This window comes from Anser brachyrhynchus (genome assembly GCF_964034855.1).
Source record: "Anser brachyrhynchus genome assembly, chromosome: 19".
In the NCBI taxonomy this organism is placed as follows: domain Eukaryota; kingdom Metazoa; phylum Chordata; class Aves; order Anseriformes; family Anatidae; genus Anser; species Anser brachyrhynchus.
Genome location: NC_137712.1, coordinates 6599298 through 6615351, shown reverse-complemented (window position 1 = coordinate 6615351; position 16054 = coordinate 6599298). Strand labels below are relative to the sequence as shown.

The window sequence follows — 16054 nt, the reverse complement described above, 5'->3', positions numbered from 1 at the left end:
GTTTATTTTTACAGGAGAAAAAAGTATATTTTCAATTTCTTGTAGAAAAAAAAAAACTTCCAACTTTTACTGAGATCATTCTGCCAAGTCCAAAAGATACCTTTTTTCCTAAATGCCATAGGTGAGAGTTGTTCTGAAGTTGAACTTTCCAGTCTTGTGGAAGATAGTCTTCCTTTAGAGAAGAGAAACAAGAAGAAAAACAAACAAAAAACCCCACCACCACCAAAGGCTCTTTTTCCATTCCAGACCCTGGTCATCACTTGACTTAGTTTGAAGTACCACAGTTGTCCTAATTTATGGCTTCTCTTTTGAATAGGAAGAGAAAATTGCCGTCTTGCAGTCTTTTGCTGACCAGCTGATCTCCGCTGATCATTATGCGAAAGGAGTCATTGCTAACAGACGCAATGAGGTTCTGGACAGGTCAGTACACTGAAAGCCTTGTGAGATTGGATGCAGATACTGGCTGTGAAAAAGAATGGTATTTGGCAACATTTTGCAACTGTAAAATGTGCTGCTTTGTGCCGTCCTGGTTTTTCATTCCACACGTATTTAATTGCGTACAGGTGGCTTCGTCTGAAAGCTCAAATGATTGAGAAGAGATCTAAGCTAGGAGAATCTCAGACTCTCCAGCAGTTCAGTCGTGATGTCGATGAAATAGAAGCTTGGATCAGTGAAAAGCTCCAAACTGCAAGTGATGAGTCATATAAGGATCCCACAAATATCCAGGTGAATACTTTTCTCAGCTTAGAAATCAAAATGAAATATTTACCTTCACAAAGCATACTCTGTTTTGAAAGAACGTATTCAGAGGAGTTCTTGTTCAGTAAGAGAGAGAATAACACACCATGTTGGACATGGTCTTCCTTTAACAAGGAGAAAATAGAAATTGCATTATGCATGAAAGGAGACCCAAAATAGAACTCACTTGGTAATTATTGATGCGTATAATTAATAAGATATGTGGTATCTGCAGCAGCACGCTTTCTGAAGATACTCCTGAGTCGCTGTTCTGTTTTTCTCCTGGTATCTAGATAATAAAATAATGAAACTAAGTTCCTGGGTCTCATCTCCGTATGAGATCTCTCTTATATTCTAAAATGTAAGTCTTACTCAATTTTCAGTATTAGAGAATAATTAATTAGAATTACCTCCTGTGTTTAAATAGTGGCTTATGAAGTAGTATGAATGCACTGAACTACTTCTTCTCTCAATCTGTTTTATAGCTTTCCAAACTGCTGGTAAGTAGTTTGGACTAGCCCTGGTATGTGAATTTGTTTTCTTTGTATAGCTTATGTGTGAGCACAAGGTCTGGTTGCAGTCTGTTGCTCCATCCATCAGTTCATGCAATCTCTTTGTTTTCTATTAGTTATTGACCTTCATGCAGGTACAGCTATTGATCTTCATGTTATGGATGTGGCTTTTCTGTTAATGCCTATTCAGCATCATTTATGTATTTGTTTTGCAGGTGTTCTGCATGATCTGTTTCATTTGTAATGCATAAGTGGTATAGGGTTGGTTTGGGTTATGGTTTTTTTTTTAGGTTTGGTTGTTTTTTTGTGTGTGCGTGGATGGGTAGGAATTAGCTCATAGAAAAATGGGTTTCTATCCTTTTTTGGAAATTTGGCTATGAGGTATGTCAACCTCCTTTCTGAATTTAGAGTGGTGGTGATATAACCCATGACATGTGATGTCAGCTCTGTTAGCTTGAGCTTTTAGAATCAAATGCTGAAGATGGAGATATCAATAAAGCTGGTAGACCTAGATGTCTTACAAGAGTAGTAGAAGAGAATAACATAGAAGGAACCCTTGGGAAAAGGATACGTGCCACGTAGAAAGCTGACAGGACTTGTTAGAATCCAAAGAGTGGAGTAAAATGAGGTTACATGAAAGAAGACAGCCAAGACGGGGAAGGTAACTAGAGCAAGGAAGGAGACAAACATTGTGTTTGTTGCTTTAGGCTGTAGTACATTCATTTTTTTTCTTAGTTGAAAAAAATAAGAATTTTATATTAAAAGAGAAAGGCTTGTCTTGGATTTGTTGTCATGGTAATTATATGGAGATAAGCAATTGGCAGCTTTTAAATTGAGTTTTGTGTGTTGGCAAATACTGCTTTGAAGGATATGTTTTTATAATCTCAGCATTCAGGATTAGTAGTTTCCAAAATAAAGCAGTTCATGCAGAATTTCTCATGGCAGCGCTATAGTATTTTCCATCTTTTATTTCAAATCTAACATTTCCTTTCATTCCATTCTCTCAGGGCATTGCATACCCATGTCCAATGTTACTAGCATTTCCAGTTAATACCTGTAAATTCTGTCTTGTCATTTTTGTGCTATTCTTATCTTCCTGGTGGGTGGATGGATCGTGTAGATATGAGAGATCTGCATACTTCCTCCTACACCTAGGCTCCTGTTGTTCTCATGGCGTTCTCAACTCAGAGAATTTTTTTAATAAATCATTCGAAGTTATTTTATAGAGTTTTTGATATTAATTCAGGACTGTAATATATAATGTCAAGTATGACTGAGTAATATCAGAACTGTGCAAAAAGCAGATAGGTTTTAGCAGTGGTTTCTTTTAGCTACCTATAGATTACAAAGGGAAATAGAAATTTGTGAAGCTTCTGTAGGAATAGAAAGCTACTGTGCTTATGCTTAGAGTATGTGTACTTTTCGGAGGTGATAGCATTGTACATGAGAAAGCCTTATTTGAGTAACCTCTAAGGTTAATGCAAGGAACGTTACATGGGCATCTGTAAAATGCCGAAGACGTTGCCTGAGTTGTATATATCAACTCATTGACAGTTTTGCTAGGTCAAAGCTTGACAGCTACCCAGACTCATGAGAGTTACTATCTGAGTGAATAGTCAGTATGCTTACTGAGAGAGAGAGAACTTCTTTAGATCAGACTATACACAAACCTCTCTATGTAGACAACTCTTGCGCTCTCGCCTCAGCCCATGAGAACAATTTAGGAGCCCGTTGTCCAGTTTCTAATAGTTTCGTTTTTGTCATGTTTAGAGCAAACACCAGAAGCACCAAGCCTTTGAAGCTGAGCTCCATGCCAATGCAGATAGGATCCGCGGCGTCATCGATATGGGGAACTCGCTGATTGAAAGAGGAGCGTGTGCTGGCAGCGAGGATGCTGTGAAGGTAGATAAAACAAGTCTTAGAAGATTTATTTAGTTTTGGGTTTGGAATGTTTGGACAATGGGGAGGGAAATACCCCTTAAAAAAATCTTGTTTTATAGCAGTTTTTCTATTTCAGCTATGCAGTAGGAATCAGGGTAGTCATTTTGCTTTGTTCTTAAGAGTGAGAAAAGTTTTCTGATCCTATGATCAGGATGTAAACGTTGAACTGAATTATAGCTAGGAAACATGAAATAGTTACTGTACAGTTTGTGTACCTGGAATCAGCAGCCAAACTTGTACCTTATTGTGGTGTTGTATTTATCAGAACTTGTGTTTTTCATTTGTAGCATTTGTCTTCTCCGTTTTATAACAGGCACGGCTAGCTGCCCTGGCTGACCAATGGCAGTTCCTGGTACAGAAGTCAGCAGAGAAGAGTCAGAAACTGAAAGAAGCTAATAAACAGCAGAATTTCAATACTGGAATCAAGGACTTTGATTTCTGGCTTTCAGAGGTAATTGATTGGGATTATTTACTTGCAAGACTTGTTTTTTTTCTAGTTTTTTATTCCCTTTGCTGATTTCCATTTTCTTAGAGCACTGTATACCTTTGAGCAAGTCTAGATTTATTTAGTAAAAACCGTTATTACAAGATTCTGAAAAGATTAAAAATCTTGTGGATGTTTTTTATATTATTTATAAACAATAAAGTGAGAATAAGCCTATTTGCATAGGATCTCCTAAGAATTAAGCAGGTGATGAGGCAAAGGTTTATCCACACTGTAGAAAGTTAAAGAGATAATTAATTTGCATAATTTTAAAGACATTGTAATTACAAGGGGTTTGTGAAAATACAACGCACAACTCATTCTTCATCCTCTTTTTTTTTTTTTTTCCCCACCCCCAGGTGGAGGCTTTGTTGGCATCTGAAGACTACGGGAAGGACTTGGCATCAGTTAACAACCTTCTGAAGAAGCACCAGTTACTGGAAGCTGATATATCTGCTCATGAGGTATCGCTTTCGCTTTTTGTTTTGGAACATAACTCATAGTAATCAGCAAATCGTGCAGATACCACTTCAATACATGCTGCAGTCATATACTTGTTGAAACATGTTTTCTTAAAAACTCTGGCTCTGCAGAGCAGTCAGGTTTCTGTGGTTTTGTTGGTATAGAAATAATGAGATAAGGTTATTCACACACCTTTTCACCCATGTTTCCAGGATCGTCTGAAGGACCTGAACAGTCAGGCTGACAGTTTGATGACCAGCAGTGCTTTTGATACATCCCAAGTGAAGGATAAACGTGAGACTATTAATGGACGCTTTCAGAGGATCAAGAGTATGGCAGCTGCCCGCCGTGCAAAGCTGAATGAGTCCCACCGTTTGCATCAGTTTTTCCGTGATATGGACGATGAGGAGTCCTGGATCAAGTGTGTATTTTGGACGTTCTAGGCTCTGGCATGAGGGCACGTGCTTACTGCCAGCTTGCTAACAGCATTCATAGTCTGTAGCATGGTTTTATAACTTGCCCTTTCCACAAGTATGTGTCTCTACAAGAAGACATACTTGCCTCCCAGTCAAGGAACACTGTATTCAAAACAGCTTCAACACCGATTTGGGTGTGGCTTCTTATCTACAGTTTTCTTTGGTCAAACCCCAAGAAGGAAAGCTCTGTACTAGAAAAAGTAACGCTAATTAGCCCTAGACCAGATAACTGAAATTTGATTCTTTTTGGAAAAGCACCTAGAAGAAATTTAAACCTCACTTTTTCAGTCTGAAGTACTTTTTTTGTTCCAGCCAGTTGTAGTAATTAATGAAATGTTGTTTCCATATTGGTGTTACTATTCTTAGAGGAGGGGAAGAAGTGAGCTTGATAGAAATCATTCGGTTTAGAGCACTTTTTTGTTATGCTTGTAAAAAAAACAAAACAATAATAATTGGACGACAGCGGGTAAACTTTACAAAAAGTAATTATCTTCTTAGAAAGAAAACAGTACAGAGAAACTCTGTCCTTCATAGAGAAATGATAGACCCTCTCCCTTTCCTTTGTTTTCCCTACACGTTCCCCTTGATGTGCTGCCAGGAGCCAGCTGCTGTTTGCTGATAACTCGTACGCAATTTCTTGCATCCAAGATATTTATACTATGAAGAGCATTTCCTTATTTGCAATGATTTTTTTTCTTTTGTGAGACTTGACCTATGTAAGTAATTTTAAAATTTTGTATTTCTTGCTTCTCTCTTGAACCTAGAGAGAAGAAATTGTTAGTTAGCTCAGAGGACTACGGCAGAGACCTAACTGGTGTGCAGAACCTGAGGAAAAAACACAAGCGCTTAGAAGCAGAATTAGCTGCCCATGAGCCTGCTATCCAGGTAAATGCCTGTCCTTGACAGATTTCCTATAAGGAATGGCTTTCTTGTTTGCAGCAAGTATGAAAGGCAGTAATTGGTTTGTAGGAATCCAAATAGAATGCATAATAAAAGAGCAAGTGATGTTCTATTGATCGGGTGTTTCTCTGCTTTGCAGGGTGTTCTAGACACTGGGAAGAAGCTTTCGGATGATAACACAATTGGAAAGGAGGAGATACAGCAGAGGCTGGCCCAGTTTGTGGATCACTGGAAAGAGTTAAAGCAGTTGGCAGCTGCTCGGTGTGTGAGATGTTTTTGTAACATGCAACTTAAAACAGTTACATGGGCTTGTAAGGACCAGATTTTAATGAAGTTCAGGTGTTTAGGTATGGGTCATTAGTAATAATCATGTCATAGCATACGTCACTGATGATGGGCTCTTTGAGACTATTGAAAAGGGTTTTAGTGATAATGTTTCTCAACAGAAATGTGAGGTTTGTTTTGTTTTGTTTCTTAAGGTGTGCTGTGGTTAGCCTTTCTTGCACTTGCCTAAATACCATAGGCTTGAAATTAGTTGGCCTTAGTCCACTACCAGGATGTTTTTCTGAATGGAAGCTATCGGGAGAAAATGATTCATTGCAGTCCTTTAACGGCTGCAGGCTTTGTGGCCTTGTGAATTTACAGAGTTGCAGATATCACGTCCGCTGCTGGAGAAGACAAGTATGAATGATTGTATGCTAGGGTTCTGTCTCTGTACATTCCTAGGTTTTCTGCTGCTATAAGTTGCTCTAGAGCAACACTGCAGCTAATTTTACCTTTCTTTACCCATACAGGGGGCAGCGTCTAGAGGAGTCTCTGGAATACCAACAGTTTGTAGCAAATGTTGAGGAAGAAGAAGCATGGATCAATGAGAAAATGACACTGGTAGCCAGTGAGGATTACGGGGACACACTTGCAGCTATCCAGGTATGGAGAAATTTGTCAGCTCTTTCCTATCTTCATTGCATTATCATTGATGAGAGCTTAATGAACCTTTAACTGTCTTTCCAAAACAGAGATTTCTATGTTGGTTCATTTTTAAAGGCCTATGTTGTAATAAAGTAATTAAAAAACACCATGAATTTGTTTTAGAAAAACATTCCAACTATGGTGTTTTCTTTAGAAATGACTTTCTTTCATAAGTAGTGAGAAAATATTTTAAAAAGTGGTTGTGTGTCATATTTGCAGGGCTTGCTGAAAAAGCATGAAGCATTTGAGACTGATTTTACTGTCCACAAAGACAGAGTGAATGATGTTTGTGCTAACGGAGAGGATCTCATTAAAAAGGTGAGAAAATAGACTGGTAAAAAAAAAAACAAACTTCAAAGGCTGCCCAGAACATTTTCATGTCAAAATAGACTTACTTTGCTCTTAAGACTGATTTGTCAACTCTTTGAAAAGGGCTCTTACTCATTTTTTGCAGCTGAATAAGCTATTGATGTTAACCTCTTACAGCACTGTTTCTTAGGCAGTGCTGTACATTGAGAACAAAGTCTTTCGATTGAAGTCCTTGCTCTGTTACAAGCTTTCTGGATGCCTTGGAAGACCTTAAGATCATATTTAATTTATTTTTTTCCCCTCCTGTCATGTAGAACAATCACCATGTGGAGAACATTACTGCCAAGATGAAGGGCCTCAAAGGAAAGGTGTCAGATCTGGAGAAAGCAGCAGCTCAGAGGAAAGCCAAACTGGATGAGAACTCTGCCTTCCTCCAGTTCAACTGGAAAGCAGATGTAGTGGAGTCGTGGATAGGTAGGTTCTGCGTTGGGGCACCGTACACTGTCACAAAGAAACTGAAATGCTCCTTCAGTTCAAAAGGCTTCAAATAGCTTCTCATATGGTGCTGTAATGAGCAGACCTACACCCGAAGCAATCAGCAGTGCTGATTAGCAGTGCTGGTAGATGCTTCGGAGGTAATTGTTCTGTTAGCCCAGAGGGCCTTCCCCCAGTTTGGAATGGAAGGAACATTTGAGATAGAGATGTTTACATTTTTAATGAATTTGCTTCATTTTCAAGGTGAGAAGGAAAACAGTCTGAAGACAGATGATTATGGACGTGACCTCTCTTCTGTGCAGACGCTACTCACCAAGCAGGTTAGTGCTAATGCTGCTTCTACCCTGTAAAGGGATGGAGAGAGGAGGTGAACGCTTCTGCAATAAATGATATTTATATTTCTATTTTTATTTATTCATTCCTATATCTTTCATAGGATACATTGCATATATTTCAGTGTAAAATATGTTGTTCTTTTTTAATGTTTCAGGAAACTTTTGATGCTGGACTTCAGGCTTTCCAGCAGGAGGGAATTGCAAACATCACTGCTCTGAAAGACCAGCTGCTAGCAGCCAAACACATCCAATCAAAGGCCATCGAGGCTCGGCATGCTTCCTTGATGAAACGCTGGAACCAGCTACTTGCCAATTCTGCAGCCAGGAAAAAGAAACTCTTGGAGGCTCAGGAGCATTTCAGAAAGGTGAGTAGCCAAACCACGAGGCTACAAAAATGGAATTGTTCTCTTTGGAGGAAAACAAACAAACAACACTTGCAACTTATGTAGCTTTTCTATTTGGAGACAATATTTATGGAAACTTCCTTAAGAATTTTTTAAGACACTTGCAAGAAATAAGCAATAAAGGCAAACTACCACTTAGGCTTGTTAATTCCAGATCACCTCATATACAGTGTTTGCCTTGCTGCGTAACTGAACTGACCAACTGGATTATTTCCTCTTTTCAAGGTTGAGGATCTGTTCCTGACTTTTGCAAAGAAGGCATCTGCCTTCAACAGCTGGTTTGAGAATGCTGAAGAGGACCTGACGGATCCTGTGCGCTGTAACTCGCTGGAAGAAATCAAAGCACTGCGAGAAGCTCATGATGCTTTCCGTTCTTCGCTCAGTTCTGCCCAAGCTGACTTCAACCAGCTGGCAGAGCTTGACCGCCAGATCAAGAGCTTCCGTGTAGCCTCCAACCCCTACACTTGGTTTACTATGGAGGCTCTTGAAGAAACTTGGAGGAATCTGCAGAAAATTATCAAGGCAAGTCTTGATCTCTTCATAGCTTGTGACCTTTAAAGTCCTCCCTGGAAGTTGTCCCCAAAGATAAACAGTACAAGAGTTTGTCACTATACTACAAGTGAAAATACCTCAAAGTTTGGGAGCAAAGAAAAATATCCACTAGCTAATTTTTCAGTTGTTTTCAATGGTCTTCCACCTGCAGTCTTTAAAAAGACTCATATCCCTCACTTCTTAACTGTAGAGTAGGTAAGTTTAACATCCATGCTATATGGTAAAGTAACTGCTGCTTCAGTTCTGTTTCTCAGGACTTCGATAGGAGTGTTCTGTGTTGTGATCTTAAGCAATTTTGGTTAGATATCCAGGACACTCTTTGAGCCCTCAGTCTTGTTTTTACCTCCAGAATTGCACCGGTATGCAGTGCTGGTTTTGCTCTGATGCACAATGAAGCCAGTCACGTATTCCCCTTTTGAAATAATTTTTGTTCCTTTCTCAGGAACGTGAATTGGAGTTGCAGAAGGAACAGCGAAGGCAGGAAGAGAATGACAAGTTGCGCCAGGAGTTTGCTCAGCATGCTAATGCCTTCCATCAGTGGATTCAGGAGACCAGGTATAGTTTGTCTTCCCGGGAGCAACCCTTAGAGAATTCCACAGCTAATAATTGTATCCATCCAATATCTCCTTGGCCAGTCTAAGTTGTAATGCCTCCTGCTGAAAAACAGCTGATGGTCTCTTGTTCATTTCCTGCAGTTAGGATCTGAGGAAGGCCCCATTTGCCACAGGGGAGAGGAAAGCCCTGAAACGCCAGACTATAAAAATGTTTCTGCTTCTGTATTCGTTTTTCTGTAGTGATTCCAGTTATCCAGGACTTGTCTGTCCTCCAGTTACTCCTGAACTAGTCTGCCTTGCAACTGGCAGGGGCAAGGAACAAACAGCTAGAAGCGGGCTGTATGAAGTGCTCATGGCCTTTCTGTTAATGCCTTTTTGTGTTCACTAGTATATTAGAAATCTCATTAGAACTTCAGTAGAGAAAGCAACTGTGGAAAAAAACTGAAGACTACATTGTAAACAGCTTTTTGGGGTGCTGTCTAATAATATCCGTGCCTGGGGAAGAGGGAGTACAGATTTAACAGCTGCTTTAGAAATTAAAAAAGAAATCTCAAGGTCGAGAATTGCAGTGAACTGAAGAGCGTGTTTCTAGAAAACTGAGGTAACCGTGCTCAGAGTGCTGTTAGCCAATTCTGACACACAGGGGTTGTGGTTCAGAAGAGGTGAGTTTTGTTTTCGTGTAATCCTGTGATTCTCTGTCTCTGTGTGTTTACAAATAGTTCTGTATGTGTCTTCATGAAATACCGAAATTTAAATATGATTTTTAACTTTTTGATGTTTGCTTCCCACCCAAATCGCTGTCCCTCTCTTACTGTCTTGTCTCTGTCCTGCTGCCTGATGTCTGGATCTTCACATTCTACAGGACTTACCTGCTAGATGGGTTAGTATTGAATTTTATATCTTTACAAATTTGGTGACGTGTTCTGCTCTATCTGTGTGTGTTCTTCTGTCATGATATTGCTTGTGAGAGCTGCACTGAAACCCCTTTTATTTGAAAAGAGCAATCTGGAGCTGAGGTGCACAGACACAGGAAACATGATTCTGGAGTGGACTAAGTACAAACCAACAGAAACATAATTATTTCCTAGTCAAAAGCAGAGGAAGTTATTAATGGGAAGCCACTGGCGTACCGTGGAAGTCCTAACTTTTGCTCTTCCTTTCTCTGAGAGCTTGCCCAAGAAAAGGCTCTTAATTTGATGAGATATGGGAGAACATAGAATAAGTACGTTCGTATGCTTTTGGAAAACAGCTGACGAAGCTAGTTTTCCAGCATTCAGAGACTGGTTTAATGGAATAGACCTTTCCATTATAACTGTTCTCAGAACAATTAAAGCTCCAAAGTATTGACCATTTGTTTTGAAAGGAGGAAGAAAGGTTCCTATGAAGAGGCTATGCTGAAGTTACCTATCTTAAAACTCTGTAGTATGCAAAAATGAGCTGCCTATTTTTAATCTGCTGCTGAACCATACTCAGAATAGGTGCTTACCCCACAGAGATCATGTTCTTGATAGAAGAAACAAAACCTTCCAACACGAACCCACAAACGTTGCCTGGCTTTGCAGGCAGTTGGATGCCTGCAGTTTGATGTCCACTTGTGTCCACGGGAATAATTCCTGCTGAGGATGCATGTTGGTGGTTTGTCAAGTAGTGGAAAGGAAACAATAAAATTTTTAAATGTCTTCAGACTGCCAAAACCTCTGAGAGCATGTCTGTCCACTTACATTTCTTCAGTATTAAAAATCTGCAACGTGATAGAAGCTTTTTAACAAGGCATAATGTGAAATGTTAACAAATACTGTACGGGCCTGGTGCAGAAGCCTGGGCGTCTGCCCTGTGTAATGTGCTAGAGAGGAGGCAGGGACCTTTCTCATGAAGATAGAAGGCTTTTCATAATAAAAGGGTGGAATTCTTCGCAGATAACTGTGCTTCTTATGTGCTCTGTAATGACCACAGTGTCTTGTGTTCTGCTGTTCCTGCCAGATAAAAATAATTTGCCCCATTTTTGTTGTACAGTTTAATGGAACCAAGCAGATTTTCCTGGAACGGATGCTGAATTCTCTGCTCCTTTGTGAAGTAGTGTTGTAAATTAGTTCTGGTATCCAAGAACGAGCTAACAGAAAGGGCCATTTACTAAAAGACGTGGGGTCAGAGTTCGAGATCACCATGCCAAGCTCTTTTGTTGAACAAATTACCAGAAGGCTGCTGATACGCAAGGCAGAGTTTGTCCTTAATTCTGCGTGAATAGATTAAAAATGCAGACTTAGCTCAAAGAGGCATTGGCTGCACTGAGAATGCCTTGGCGAGAGGGAAAGCTGAGCTTCAGAGAAGTTTCAAGGTAGCAGCTGCCCTGCGTGCACCTGGCTTTTCAGTGCTCCCTAGCGGCTTCTGCGTGCCCGGTGCTGCCTGGAGGAGGCTTCCTGCAGTGAGGGAGAAAGATGAGTTTAGAAAGAAAAATGCCTTTACAGAATCAGTAGGTGAATTAACTGCAAAACTTCAGTTCTTTTTTAGTGACCCTCCCTTTTGTGCGATTTACCCAAAAATAACCGAGTTGTGTGTGTGCGACCCGCGTTTGAATTATTTCACTAAGCAATGGCTTACGTTTGCTGCAAGGTGGTGCTAGCTTGGAGTGTGGCTCCACTGCAGTGGCCGTGTTTGGGTGTGTTCTTTCCTCTGTTCTTTCTTCTTCCTTTTTGGAATTTACTTGGTTTCTTTTCTTTGACTAGCATAGCATATCGTCGTGTCATTCGTGTCTATCAGTATGAAGTTGGGGATGATCTATCTGGAAGGTTTTTTCCTCTTTATTTTCTTACCTCACTTTGGTTTTCAAATGCACTCTTTAATTCCAAGGCTCGCTTTCCTTCCAACTAACTTTCACAGCTTAGAGATGCTTGGAGGTTTGTTTCCCTGTTGACTCTTTCCTTTCCACGGTTGGTTCCCTGCTTCTTGCTCAGGGCTCTGGGCGCGCGCTTCGTCTCCTTAGGCACGCATTGAATCTGAGCCTTTACCCTGTGGTGAGAGACACCCGGGTGTTTGGTGCATTTTCATTGCTGCAGAGTGATTCAGCACTTGAAATCCCCTCCTCAAGAAGCTCGAAAGCACGTAGGATAGATCTCAGTGGGAACCTGGTTATAGGGACAGGATCTTAGACATGGCAGAGCCAAAAGCACGGCGCCCAGCCTGGCTGTCCAAGCACAGGTCATTCAGTAAGAGCTCTCGCTGTACCCGCTGGAAGGGCAGAGGTTCCTGAACACTGCTGCTTAAAGGTTATGTAGGATTCGGGGGGAAAGAAGCAACATCCCGAGACTTTCCGTAGCTAGTCCACGTGAAGCAGATCTTGGAGCCCATCACCACAGTGTGTGCTAGGGCAGGGGGCTGCTGCGCTCAGCGTGGAACTGGGCTGAGAGGAGTGGCCCTGCCTCAGTTTCCCTGGGTGCAGGATGGGAGAGGTGGGCAGGAAAGGCAACTTTCCATCAACCACTGCTGCCTAGGGGAGACCTATCGTTTTCTGCAGTGATTATGCTGTATTAAGACTACTTTTAAACCAAGCCAATAGTTTTCAAGGTCTTTTTCCCCATTTTCTCCCCATGTAACACACCTCTGTAGAGCTCCTGTATCTTGCTGGCTAATACAGCCTGTCCCCGGTGAATCACCTGTAGTTCGTGTGTGTGTGTGCTGGGCACGGTGGAGTGGGGTGGGACTGCACCGAGTTTCTAATTTCATTAGGTCCAGTAAAGTGGGTGCTTTGGATCTGGCATGAAGTGTGGCTGCTGATCGTGTTGCCTTTCAAATGGGGCTAGAAATTAACTATATAAAGAAATAAGAATCAAACAAGATGTACATGTGTCTGTCTGAAAGAGGATGAGTCAGAGTAAACAAAACACAAAACCGGTGTTTAAATATTTACAGGAGAATAATACTGCTGTAAGGATTTTTAATTTTAAGGAAGGACTGTTAATTTCAAGCCCCACCTGCCATTTTTTACGGGAGAGGTGCGTGCTCTCACTGTGATTCTGTGTTTAGGTCTTGTATGGTGGAGGAGTCGGGAACACTGGAATCGCAGCTGGAAGCTACTAAAGTAAGCGATGCTCACCGATTTCTAAAACACCTCTCCTGAGTGGTAACTTGGGAGCACCGGGTGGGAATGAAAATGTGTGCCATTATATAGTAAAATCTTATTGATTTTATACATTTTGAATACTGAAGAAAGCTTTGGGATTACCTATTTACATATCTGATGTCTGCTTACATCCCAAGCCATTAAACAGCACTCTGGTAAAGGTTTCTTTTTTGATCTTTTTTTCTAAATGGCTGGGGTAGGGCAAAGAGGATACAATATTTTGAGCATGTTTTCTAATAAGAGTTTATTCTTTCTGTCTCAAGAGCTGGCTTGCAAGCCCTGTTGGTTTCCAACAACATGCACAAAGAGGTTATTCTGAATACTATTTACAAATCCCAGTATATGTGTGCGTGTGTGTGTATATATGTATATATATATTATACCAGCAGACAGAATATAAACCTTCCTCCCCTGCCAGCCCATGTTCTACGCATGTTCATTTTAAGGTGTTTTTTTTTTTTGCACTCTTTGATTTCCTCCTCCTACTCCCTCCTTGCAGCGCAAGCACCAGGAGATCCGAGCTATGAGGAGCCAGCTGAAGAAGATTGAGGACCTTGGAGCTGCCATGGAAGAGGCACTTATCTTGGACAACAAGTACACGGAGCACAGCACCGTGGGGCTGGCGCAGCAGTGGGACCAGCTTGACCAGCTGGGGATGAGAATGCAGCACAACCTGGAACAGCAGATCCAAGCTCGGTACTCCCTACCCCGCGTGCAGCGTGAAGTGTGCCTAGCCTGGGTGGGGGATAAACGAGGAGACACATCTGTGTGTCTGGAAATGAGCCTTGCGTGACAGTGCTGAGCCTCTGCTGTGTTCTGACTCGTGTGTGGCAGCCTAGAGAGCTGCTTGTCAATCTCCACCGCCTCCCGGCTCTTTCAGCGGGATGAAGTTAGCAGTCTTTGAAATGGTTCCTGTTGGCCGTTAGCAATGATGTCTTGCAGGAGCTGATTTATTCTGTTGGGCTGTGACGATGTAATGTTTTGTCTGCTCACGTGTCCTCAGCTTTTGATGCAGCTGACTGGTTTGGGACCCCAGCAGAGCTCTGCAGCTCAGGAACTGTTCACAAGCTTTGCTTCTTCCTTTGCAGAAACACGACTGGAGTCACTGAGGAGGCCTTGAAGGAGTTCAGCATGATGTTCAAGTGAGTGGCAGGAAACGCATGCCAGAGGAATGCTTGTGAGATATTTCTGGCATGTGGATGGCCCCTGTTCACAGGATTCTCTGACTGCTCTGTTTGCAGCTCACTTATTGTCTGCCCAGTTTTGTGCCGAGCTGCTCTCGTCTCTGCCAGATGGCAGGAGATGCAGATACACCCGCTGCCGGCCGGGAGCAGCCACACGAGGCTTTCCTGGGCACACTCACTTGTGGGCACGGCGGTGTAAGAACCAGGAGTGCCAGTGAATTCCAGATGGGAATATAGTCATTTTTTGATGCTTTTTAAGCAAAGTGAAGAATTTGTGCTTTCATTTTTATGTATGTTAGATAGGAAATGTCTATTGATTCAACCTCATTTGTCCAGAAAGGTGGGCTGGTTATCATGTCCTAGTTTTCAGCCCAGCGTGTAGCTGTCAATCACTTACTCGACAACTTGACACTTAAGAACGTGAGCTTTGGTTTTGTGTTTTTAGGCACTTTGACAAGGACAAATCTGGACGACTTAATCACCAGGAGTTTAAGTCTTGCTTGCGCTCCCTTGGCTACGACCTGCCTATGGTTGAGGAAGGAGAGCCAGACCCCGAATTTGAGTCTATTCTTGACACTGTCGATCCCAACAGGTACGTGGATTGGACCTTCTGTGTTTCTTCTGCAGGCTATGGTATCAGTATCTTCTGTGGCGTTTAGCTGCAAAGTCTCTTACAGGCCGAGAGCTTTGCTTTCATTTATTGTGGAGATGCTATGGTTGTTTTCACGGTAATTCATGTAAGAGTATTCATGAAGGTAAGACTGACATTTGTGAAGAAGACATTCGGCTTAAAAAACGATCTGGTGTTGATGTAGCCTCCTGTGTTAACTTTTGCTGCTCCCAGGAAGTTAAAGCCCCTCTCTCAGGAGGGCATGCAACTGCAGTCTTCTGGATAGTAACGGACGGCAGCGTTCACGCACTGTTTTGTTTCACTGGCAGGGATGGACACGTCTCGCTGCAGGAGTATATGGCGTTTATGATCAGCAGGGAGACAGAAAATGTGAAATCCAGCGAGGAGATCGAGAGTGCTTTCCGTGCCCTCAGCTCGGAAGGGAAGCCCTACGTGACCAAGGAGGAGCTCTACCAGGTACGTACCAGTTGTGGCCCCCTAGGAACAGATGGGGGCTTTTTGTTCATAGATGGTTAACAAAGAGCAGCTAATGGGAAGTTCATGTCACTGTAGCTGAATCAGTTCTGAACCTGCAATGGTATCTCCTGCAAAATGCAGAACAACCACCCTACCCCTCTGCTTCCTTGGCTCTCCAGAGGAAGAAGAAAAGCTTTAACTGCCCAAGAACTACTTGGGTTCAGTAAAACCAGGAGCTCCCTAAAGGCCTGGGAAGGGAGTGCATTCACGGGGTGCTTTCCTCTAATCACTTGGGAGACTAGAGGGAGATGTTTCTCCAGACAGTGATTCAAAGGAGAAACTTAAGCATCTATTCTGAGTGTGAGATCTCTTCCTCTCACTGCCCTGCCGAGATGGGAAGTTTTTCCTGTCTGAATCCCACCAGCTGGCAGAGAAATAAAGCAGTTGCTCTTCTTCCTCCTATCAGTTACCTGTTCTGCCTTCTCTTTGGGGGGAAGACTCAGGTCAGACCTTCCAACCTTTAACCAAGCAGTGT

At 42.0% G+C, this 16054-nt stretch overlaps 1 protein-coding gene across 12 annotated transcripts in view; it reads left to right on the top strand.

The window, feature by feature from the left end:
- Window positions 1–16054, top strand: part of SPTAN1 (spectrin alpha, non-erythrocytic 1) — a 51056-nt gene that overhangs the window by 34525 nt on the left and 477 nt on the right. For 5 of the 12 annotated variants that reach the window (XM_080562360.1, XM_080562353.1, XM_080562354.1 and 2 more), the window contains 22 exons: window positions 317–420; window positions 564–726; window positions 1224–1238; window positions 3021–3152; window positions 3505–3642; window positions 4035–4139; window positions 4350–4558; window positions 5378–5498; window positions 5653–5774; window positions 6308–6440; window positions 6702–6800; window positions 7106–7265; window positions 7530–7606; window positions 7777–7986; window positions 8251–8547; window positions 9020–9132; window positions 9994–10011; window positions 13152–13206; window positions 13748–13944; window positions 14337–14390; window positions 14878–15024; window positions 15372–15519. In XM_080562360.1, coding sequence (XP_080418486.1) covers window positions 317–420; window positions 564–726; window positions 1224–1238; window positions 3021–3152; window positions 3505–3642; window positions 4035–4139; window positions 4350–4558; window positions 5378–5498; window positions 5653–5774; window positions 6308–6440; window positions 6702–6800; window positions 7106–7265; window positions 7530–7606; window positions 7777–7986; window positions 8251–8547; window positions 9020–9132; window positions 9994–10011; window positions 13152–13206; window positions 13748–13944; window positions 14337–14390; window positions 14878–15024; window positions 15372–15519 — 2817 coding nt within the window. The other 7 variants (XM_080562361.1, XM_080562357.1, XM_080562355.1 and 4 more) reach the window with 4 other exon arrangements.